The sequence below is a fragment of the Pinus tabuliformis genome, chromosome 7 (assembly GCF_031772625.1).
Source record: "Pinus tabuliformis cultivar Carrire ecotype Pingquan chromosome 7, CPIR1, whole genome shotgun sequence".
In the NCBI taxonomy this organism is placed as follows: domain Eukaryota; kingdom Viridiplantae; phylum Streptophyta; class Pinopsida; order Pinales; family Pinaceae; genus Pinus; species Pinus tabuliformis.
The window spans coordinates 1,596,747,831-1,596,758,676 of NC_142293.1; the positions used below are offsets into that span (position 1 = coordinate 1,596,747,831).

At 41.0% G+C, this 10,846-nt stretch overlaps 2 protein-coding genes across 2 annotated transcripts; both read left to right on the forward strand.

The window, feature by feature from the left end:
• The first annotated feature begins 1,650 nt into the window (after positions 1–1,650).
• LOC149254225 (uncharacterized) lies at positions 1,651–3,878 on the forward strand. Its single transcript, XM_089454727.1, has 2 exons — positions 1,651–2,542; positions 3,190–3,878. The coding sequence occupies exons 1-2, from the start codon at positions 1,651–1,653 to the stop codon at positions 3,876–3,878; spliced, it is 1,581 nt and encodes a 526-aa protein (XP_089310853.1).
• A 412-nt stretch (positions 3,879–4,290) lies between these two features.
• On the forward strand, positions 4,291–7,185 carry LOC149254226 (uncharacterized). Its single transcript, XM_089454728.1, has 3 exons — positions 4,291–4,482; positions 5,409–5,500; positions 5,697–7,185. Exons 1-3 carry the CDS (start codon positions 4,291–4,293, stop codon positions 7,183–7,185), a joined length of 1,773 nt encoding a protein of 590 aa, XP_089310854.1.
• The last annotated feature ends 3,661 nt before the right edge of the window (positions 7,186–10,846 follow it).

The following is a 10,846-nucleotide window of genomic DNA, read 5'->3' on the forward strand; positions in this document are numbered from 1 at the left end:
ACATGACATATCAGATACTCATACCTAGTTATAAACTTATGAGAGGTATATGAATATCGTATTATTATAATTGACATTTAACATTTTTAGTTTTATGATAGAAATTATAAAATAGAACTTTCTTATTTTAAAATTTAATAAATTAGTAAGTTATAAAATAATTATAAAGATTTTGAAATTAGTTTATAAATAAATATTAGTTTTATAATTAGATAAATTTAATTTTTTTTACGATGGATAGATTTGAAATTAATATAAATATTATATTCATAATTATAATTATAAATATTGATAATATTATATTTTTAAGGTGTAGATCATTTAGCAATAAAGTTTATTATTAAGGCATTTTTTGTAGTCACATGTTTAAATTTTTTTTATCTTTATATATGATATATGGGACAACATGGCTATACATGGAAGTTATAGTGGTAGTAAAAGAAAATGATTCCATGTAAAGTGGGTGTAAGCTATGGTGGTAGTAGATAAAATTGACCTGTATCATGTGAGTAGAAAATTGATAATATTATAAATATTTTGAAATTAATATTTAATATGAATAAATCAAATATTAATTTTTATAATTTTGATAAGTTCAACAAACTATAAAAATCGATATTATTATAAAAATTTTGAAACTAAAATTTAATAGAATGTAGACTAAAACTTTTGATGTACTGATCAGTGCAATGAACACAGAAAAACGGTTGAGTAGCTCAATAACAGATGCGCATATCTGGGATCTCTGCAACATGGTACGGCTCTGCAAAATGGTATTACGGGACTCCGTTTGAACGGGGCTATCAGGCCGGAAACGGCCCTGTAGCGCCCCGTATACCCTCTCCTATCCATGTTCCCGCCTCCTCTCATTTTCGCCGTATTTACCCTGCTGCGACAGCCCCCTTGTTTTTACCCTACTTTTTACTCCGCGGCTTAGGGTTTGGTTTTTACCTGTTTACCCTGCCCGCTCTTGGAATCGCCACCGCGTCCGCATCCGAGGCTACCTGCTCTGCCGACAGCTCAACCGATCCTGCTGCAGCATCTCGGCTGGAGATCCCTCTACCAGTCGAACTCTACTAGCGGTCATCATCTACGGTTAGATCCGACCTCGACGGTTATCAGATCCCAAGAAGTTTTCATCGGAAGCAGTTATGGACGAGCTGGTCGACTACTCGGCATCCCCGCTGGCTGAGAGCTCCATCTGGCGCTCATCTTTCTCGACCTCAGAAGGGTTTATCAGTGAGAACCTTACAGCTAGCTTTGATGACCCTTCGCTTTCGGCTGAGCTGTCCATCCCTGCGTCTTTGCACTCTGGCGAACCCTCCTCCTGGACTGAGTTCTCAGCGCCCTCGCCGGCCACCCTTGGGTTTCTTGCGACCTGTCTCCAACCCTCCCCGCCGGCTGATGGTCCCCCCTCTCTACCTGACCCCCCTGTCATTCCCCCCCCGCCATCTGGGCCACAGGAGATCCCTATTCCAGCTGCATCTAACCCCTCCCCCCCCCCCCCCCCCCCCCCCCCCCCCGGCCTCATCTGGGAGCTACCATCCCATTCCCCCTCTCCCGGAAGTTATTCCCCCACCCTGTTCGAACTCTAACCCCCTCCCTGACCCCCCGATTTCGATCCCTGGGACTGCTGATCACCCTAGCCGTATGTCCGCCCGACCCTCGAAGAAGCAGCGCTGTTACAAATCGAGGTCTGAGGACGCTTTCCTTAGGCTCGAAGAGGACATACAGTGGGGAGACGCTATGGATCTTGCCGACCGAGTTCTGGTGGGCCGAATCAGGGGCCGTCAAATCTCTGCAGACAAACTGAAGCAGTGGGCATCGGAGATTTGGGGCAAATACTTGGTGGAGATGCCATCGGTCCAGACTTTTGTCAGAGGATGGTTTGCTCTGCGATTTGCAAGAGCGGATCACACTAGTTGGGTTCTTTCCTCATTCTGGCATTTCGAGAAGGCACCGGTCCTCCTCAAACGTTGGTCGCCTCTATTTGATCCTGAAACGGAACAGACTGGAATTGGACCGGTTTGGGTCAAGCTCCCAGGACTGCCTCCCCAATACTGGTCGGAGGACATCTTCAGAAGAATTGGAAACACTTTGGGTACATTTATGGAGTCGGACAAGACATTTATTCAGACGGGGGCGATGGCATATGCCCGGATCCTGGTCCATCTCGACACCAGAGGCGGCATGCACGAATACATTCACATCCAGTGGAAAAATTCCTCCAGGAAACAAAAATTGGACTATGAGGGCATCCCATACCGCTGCAGGAGATGCCATCAGGTGGGTCACCTCTATAAAGACTGCCCGCTACTAAAAAAGGAGCAGAACCCCCCCAATTCGCAGGAGGCCCCGGCAACTACGGTTCTACCTGATCCTCAGGCGGCGACGGCACCACGGGCAGCGCACAACATTACATCTGATACGGTGGAAGCTCCAATGGTCCCCAGACAACGGAAGCAAGGAGGTACCCCTGCTTGGCCTCCATCTCCACCAGTGACGCGCTCAAAGGCGGCCAAAGGTGCTGTATTCTCATCGGGTACGTTTCTCCCCTCAAATGTTTCTGCTCCGCATATACATTTGTTGAATGTTTCACACCCCCTCCCCTCTCTTCACCCTCTCAAGATACCCCTCCCTTCCTCCCCCTCAGCCCTTGACCTGGTCAAGGTATCCAACATGCCTCATCCCCCCTCCCGATCGTACTACCCTACCTGTCCTATTCCCCAACCTTCGGGGCTGCTATCCCCCTGCTCCCTCCCATCCTTCCCCACTCACCCCTCCTCCTCACCCTCCCCTTCTGTTAACTCATCCCCGAGGTATGCCACTCGCTCGGCTTCCAAACGTCTGGAATTGGGTGCTGTCGGACTACCTGTTGAGCCCCACTTCCTCTCACCTAAACAAGGTAGAGGCCGCCCCCCCAAATTAAAAAAAGCTAAGGAACAAGCTGGGGTAGATGTCCTCCAGGGTAAACAACAAACCATCGACTGGGTACTTAGAGCACCGGCTACCCTCCCCCACTCCCCTCCATGAAAATTATGTCCTTCAACTGCAGAGGGCTGGTCAGCCCTGAGAAAAAACTGGCCCTTAAGAGACTCATCTTCTCGGATCCGGTGGATATTATTTTACTGCAAGAAACTTTATGTATAGCTGACCTGGCTTCATCTATTCTCAGCTCTTGGCTGCCAGGCTGGACTTTCTCTGCCCTGGATGTCTCTGGACGTTCGGGGGGAATAGCCTTTGGGTTCAAAAACACCTCCATAAAGCTGATAAACATTTGGGGTGGTTTGGGTTACCTGGGGGCTGATATCTACTCAAAAGAGCTAGAGGAGGATCTTCGTATCCTCAATGTTTATGGACCATGCACAAATAGGGAGCAATTCTGGAGAAAGCTTATAAACTCCCCCCTCCTCCTTGCTGAGAACATAATTCTAGGAGGCGATTTGAATTTCTCCTTGGGACATGCTGAATCCTGGGGTCATCTGGGGCAGATTGATCCGCTCTTAGACTTCTTTGGGCACATACTGGAGGACCACCACTGGATAGACATCCCATCGGCAAAGCTACAGTACACTTGGAAGAATAATAGAGTGGGGGAACACAGCCTAGCCAGAAGACTGGACCGATTTATCATTAAGGAGGCCCTCCACTGCAATCACCCCAGATCCAGGCAATGGGTGGGAAGTGGGGGCATATCGGATCACAGACCGATATATTTTGAAATTGGAGCAAGAATTCAGAACAGCAAGGCCTCGTTCAAGTTCAACTCCTCCTGGCTTCGGGACCCTGAATACATCACTCTCATCTCGGATTACTGGAAATCACATCCCCTGCTGATCGATGCTGACCCAATCCCCTACTTTAAAGAATCTCTCTGAAATCAGGATTCTCTCCAGGAAATGGGCGCATCAAAAGAGACTCCAAGATGACCAGACGATCTCTCTAGCTGAACAAGCTATTGCTGAATGCGAATCTCTATCTTCGGGCACTTACATCTCCCCGGATCAAAAATCCTCATTTGAAGGCCTCATCAGTCAGAGATCACAAATCCTTCGCGACCGCGAAGCCAGTTGGAGGCTTAGGAGCAGGGCCATTTGGCTAAAAGAAGGGGATGAGAACACAAAATTTTTTCATCGTTTTGCAAATGGAAGGAAAGCGATCAACACTATTTGGGAATTGCAAGATGATCAGGGCCACAGGATCAACAAATCTAGGGAACTTGCTTTCCTAGCCTCCTCCCATTTCAGGAATATATATGCAGCCCCAAGGGAAGCAAACCTGCTAGAAATCATGAGAGTAGCTGAGCTCTTCCCTAGATTTGTGGACAATGATGAGGCCGGTGAGCTTATTAGAGATATTACTATGGAGGAAATGGAAGCTACAATGCGGGGATTTCAGAAGGACAAGAGCCCGGGCCCTGATGGATGGACCATTGAATTCTATTTAGCTTTCTTTGAGCTTATAGGGTCTGATCTCCTTAAGGTACTTAAACAATGTTGCATCTCTGGCACTCCTTCAGCCATCAAATCTACTTTCCTAGCCTTGATCCCTAAATCGGACAAGCCCTCCTCTTTTGATGACTTCCGGCCTATCTCGCTCTGTAACTGCCTCTATAAAATCTGGGCCAAGATCCTAGCCAACAGACTCCGGCCCATCCTCTCGGCCCACATCTCCCCTGAACAATTTGCTTTTCTTCACCGCCGTCAGATTCATGAAGCCATTGGCACCGCACAAGAACTTCTTCACTCGATGCATATCAAGCGCCTGAAAGGTATGATCCTCAAAGTTGACCTCTCCAAAGCCTTTGATAGGGTCAATCACCTCTATATTCGCATGCTCCTCACTCACTTGGGTTTCCCCTTCATCTACATTAAATGGATCATGAATTGCATCTCCGAGGTCTCATACAGTGTCCTCCTCAATGGATCCCCCTCTCCCTCCTTTACACCGGAGAGGGGCCTCCGCCAGGGTTGCCCCCTATCCCCTCTTCTTTTCCTCATTATCATGGAAGGGCTCAGCCGATTGATAGCATCAGAACACAGCAGGGGAAGGATAAAAGGGATCAAAATCACTGATAACTGCTCCCTCACTCATCTGCTGTTTGTGGACGATGTGCTTATTTTCCTTAATGGTAGCCTGGCCGACACATCTGCATTAAGACACATATTTGATCTCTTCCAGAAAGCCACAGGCATGGTAATCAACATCCAAAAATCAACTCTCACTGTTGTTGGATGCTCCGCAAATGAGATAAACTTCATGGAGAACCGCTTCCCTTTTCAAATTCATCAGATGGAGGCAGGCCTAAAATACCTGGGCTTCAGGATCAAGCATGGGGGATATAAAATTGCGGACTGGACCTGGCTCATAGCCAAGGTAGAGAAAAGACTAAATGTTTGGTACAACAGATATCTCACCAGGGCTGGAAGACTCACACTCATCAAAGCAGTCCTGGAGGCTACACCAGTGTATTGGATGTCGCTGGCCTGGATCCCCAGAGGTATTCTAAGCCGTCTACAAAGGATCTGCTGTAGTTTTCTGTGGAAAGGAAATAAGCAAGGGAACCTCTTCGCTTGGGTCAAGTGGGATACTATAGCAAGGCCAAAAAAATGGGGAGGTTAGGGCATTAAAAGACTAGATCTCTTCTCTAAAGCCCTGGCTGCAAAACTAGGTTGGCAATTGCTCACAACAAACAGCCTCTGGAAAAGAGTGGTAGAGGATAAATATATAGCCCCGGAGAGCATTCACAGCTGGATCCGCAGAGAGCAAAGAGAACAGGGAAGATACTCCAACATCTGGAAGGCGATCATCACCTCCCTCCCTCTCATCCGGGACGGCCTAACCTGGCGGATTCAACAAGGGAACTCAGTTCGTATCGGCATCGACCCTTGGATCGGATGTGGCAATACCCATCAGATCACAGCACAGCTAAGAGAACATCTGACGGAACAGGGCATCACTCATATTGCACATATTGCCGATAATACAAATTCCAACTTATTCCAACAAGCTTGGAGATCGGCTGATGCCCTTCACATTCCGGAACAGTGGAGGACTGAATGGGAGAACTACATTGATGCGCTGAGCCAAGCTCGCATTAGAATTACTGAGGAGTATGACGAGTTGGTATGGGCCCATTCAAAACATGGTTCATATACTCCAAAGGAAGGGTACCTGCAGCTTATGAACCAATTCCAGCCTGAACAACCACAGCAGTGGTGGAAGGCCATCTGGCAGCTCAAAGCCGCCCCTAGGACCCGAATGCTGATGTGGGCTATCCTCTTCAACAAAGTACCTACGGGCTCAAACCTGAAGAAAAGATCTTTTCATGGACCTTTCTGGTGCCATCTATGCAAGAACAGTGACGAAGATACAGAACACCTCTTCTTACATTGCCCTGTGGTTATGGAACAATGGTCCCACATCACCTCTGATCTCTCCTCCCCCCACAGATGGGTTGGCCAAAACATCATGGACGCCTGGATTCACTGGTTTGAACACCACTCGGGCAAGGCTCGGAACATCCCTCTCCTTATGTGCTGGTCAATCTGGATGGCGCGCAATCGCTCCATCTTCGATCATCGGATACCATCCTGGCCCTCCATCAGAGCCCACACCATGGCTGATTATGCCCTCCTCCCGGACGACCCTCCCCCTGCCCAGCCCCGAACCATCTCCCCTGAGCTCATTGACAAATCCTACCCCTGGGCCTATTTTGATGGCTCAGCCCAAACCATTGGATGCGGTGGGGGCGCTCTGCTCTACCTCCGGGAATCTCACTATTACAAGCTTCAGATGTTTTTGGGGAGAGGAACCAACAATTTCGTTGAGCTCTCCACAGCCATGAATTTGATTCATTTTGCACTACAGAAACAATGCACAAAATTACAATTATTTGGAGATTCTCAAATAGTTTGTAATTGGATCAATAGAAAATCAAACTGCAATGTATTTTCTTTACAACATCTGCTGGTGGAATCACACAGGCTAATCGCTGCTTATGAAAAATTTGATTGTAATCATATTTACAGGGAGCGCAACTCAGGGGCAGACCAATTGTCCAAACAAGCAGCGCAGAGGCAAGAGGAAGACTGGTTAGTGGAGGAGAACATGGATGGGACCATCTACCGTTACCATCACAGGCCATACATAGACCTGCGAGCTCAAAGAGGAAACACACAGTAGATTGGCACCATCATTTAAATACTTTTTTTTGATACTTATATGCACGGTGTGTCATAAACACTATAGTTTTTTATAACATCAATATGCTTATATAGTAATAGCTTATGGACTTCACGGTCGACACAGGCCGGAACTCTCATTATTTTTTGACTACTGCTCTGCTGAACATGCGCGGAGACTTATATTTCATAGGCTGGAACCTTTAATAGTTATATGTTTCTGCTCTGCTGATCATACGCGGAGATATGAACATTTACAGATTATTGTCCCTCCCTGCGTGAAGGAAAAGTTAAGTGATCTTTGGTTCTTTCTTTTTTGGTACAGAATTTATGGATGAATATACATGCTGTACATATACACCATGATCTGAACAGAGAAGGAGATGGTCTCACTCAGTATATGTTAACACATCTGCAAAATGTAATTTTCTATATTAATGAAAATTGCGACTTTTTTCCATGTGAAAAAAAAAAAAACTTTTGATGTACTTTAAAAGGTGGACAAAATCCATTATCAAGATATTTTTAAGGATTCAAATATTATGTCTAAATTTGGTGTTATAGGAAACTGTTCTCGTTTATAAAATCATACATATAAAATGTAGATAAATATTCAATAAAAAAACATATAATTATTTTTAAAATTAGTAATTTTTTTTTTTTGCTAATATCATCAATTTAATTATATATATATATATATATATAAACTAAATCATTTATAACTAAATTAGCAAATATAATTTTTATAAAATATAAAAAAACCCAATAAACACAAAATTTCGCTTTCATCTTTCCATTAATTTTCTTGTAATCCCATGCCATTAATATTTTTCTAATTAATAAATTTTTTAATCATTAAAATTCACTTTTATTAATTTTAACCTTTTTTAAACGATCCATATTACAATAATTAAAAACTAAATAAATTAGTACATACCTCTCTTTTTTGATCCTTGTTTTAACCTACTCTAAATATTTTAACCAGACACTTCATAAATACAACATTATTTTTTAATGAAAATTCATTGTATTTACATTTTAATCTTATTAAAAAAGTGAAAACCATTAATTTAAAAACGCATCTTGAAAATCTCAATAATAATTTTTTATTAGCATCCATAGTTTCTTTTTTTCTTAAAGCATCCATAGTTTCATTAATTTCTTCAACTTATTGATGAGATATAGTACATGACAAGCCATATATAGTTCATGACAAGTCACATAAATGGCAAGTGCTATTTCATGGACTATAGCATTATAAATGCACTCTTAAGAGACCTTAAGTACAGTGTTGGGAAGCGGGTTCTGAAGCGGTCAGCGGTGTGCATCATTTCTCCGGCGAACGAATTCCGATTCGGTATGTATTCGCATGCACTTGCCTTCATCCCATACCATACATGTGATGTTGTCAGTCGTCCGTGTGACCCCTTCATCCCATACCATACATGCATCAAGGATTTGAATTTTAAATTTTGAAATTGGGCGCGCTGGTTATTCCATTACTTGACCACCGCTCGTAATTCTCCCACAGACGGGAGTGAGACGTTCGCACCTACGGCACCCAGCTTCGAACCGCTTGTCCTTGGTCATGGGTTCCAGTCTCGAATCACATGGGAAGGAGATGCTGGGACTGTGAACGAACTGCAGACCATGTAGTGATGCTGGGACTGTGAACGAACTGCAGACTTGACTTGGGATGGGTGAAAGAGGAGTTGCGATTTTTCGATTTTTGGGGTTTGTTATTTGAATTTCTCTCTGTTTTCTCTTCAGTTGCTTACCTGCTATTAAATTACTGTGTCGTGTGTTTTCTTATTAACTTTTTATTTCCTTTATGTTTTCTTGTTTTGTATTTTGGTTTTATTCGACTGTGGCTCCGAGAGGGTGGGTTTTATTAGACTCTGGTTCTGTGACCAGAGGATAAACTATGTGAGGAATGGGTTCCGAGAAAATATGTGAGGAGTGCAGCAGGCATTAAACGATAGGCATCAGTATCCCAGGAGAGGAGGTATTGACTGTTAAAATTTTTTCATATTTCAATTTGTAGATGTCAATATAATTATCGGTAAATGTGCATTTTAGATTGATTTACATGAGGTATTTATTGTTTGATATTTAAATTTTACAGAGGTAAATGTGTATTTTAAAAACGATTTACTGTATGGCCAGAGCACAAAAATATACGGAGCCTATTTTTTTAATTTGAAGTATAGATATACAGATCCAGATCCAGGCGTGGGAAGACGGAATCCTGATGTGAAATAAGCCTACCTATAGGGAGTAAGCCTGAGCCCAATTTCTTTTGGTATATAAGGTTATTTCATCATTTTGAATTTCTTTTGGTATTTAAAGTTATTTCATCATTTTGAGTTTTGTGAGTGAAAGATTATTACTAATAGTTCATCAATGTGTTGACAGGGCTAGCGAGAATGAAGATGATTCAGAAATATAACATGTAATTTTGTTATTTCTGTTTTCTTTGTAAATTATATTATTATTTGTAAACACTCAAACAGCATATCAATAAAATCAATATTTCTTTTTAAAGAGGGGTTTACTCCCCTCTCAAGTTCTCAAGATAGCTATGCCCATAGCTATCTATGAGAAATGTCTTTTGTGATTTATGGTTGTGAGGATTCTCGTTTTCAATTATGTTTTCATTTCTTTGTTAAAACAAACTTATATATTGTGTTGTAGAATATAACTTAAAATAATGATAATTTGTTCAAATAAATTCATGATAGTTAATTTATTATTTTGTAATAATAATTTGGATTTTTTTTTTAAATTTAATTATTGTAAGGTTATAATTAATGCTAGAGAAATTTTATGTGATGGAGTTATTCATGCTAGTTGTTAATTTATTATTTTGTAGTAATAATTTGGATTTTTTTTTTAAATTTAATTATTGTAAGGTTATAATTAATGCTAAAGAAATTTTATGTGATGAAGTTATTAGAATTTATAATTTGTTTTTTCTTTTTAATAAAATCAAAATTTCTTGAATAATTTTAAAACTACAAAAACCATGATAATATGACACATAACCATGATTTTTTATTTTGCAAGCATGGTCATTGCATATAAATTTTTAAAAAATAGAAGTTTTTGTAATTACTTTTAATTAATATATCAATAATACAAATAATTATAACATCAAAAATCACTACGAACATGGTGATGAATTTTTTTTGTAAGCACCATCTTTGAATATGCATTTTAAAAATATATTAAAATATTAAAACCCTGTAGAAATAGAATAAATAATATGCAATTTAAAGTTAGTCTATAATTAGTTACACTTATAATTTTACTGTAGTACACTTATAATTTTAAATATTTTTATCTTTATTTTATGTTATGTTTGTTTTTTTGTATTCTTATTTGTGAGTGTACAATGATTTTACAAGTACATAATATCACATTTTAAATGATTTGAATGTTATATATTAATTTGTTTACGATAAATTGATGTTCAATTTAATAAAATATGATTTTCTTTTACAAATATTATTAGTTTAATAAGTGTCTTTAAATCTATTTTTAATGAATTGATTACTTGATATTTCATAATATAAATTTATTGAAGCTTATCATTTGTTTAAAGAACAATAATATCATGTTATTTTTTTTAATGAATATTTTTTATTAATATAGCACCATTA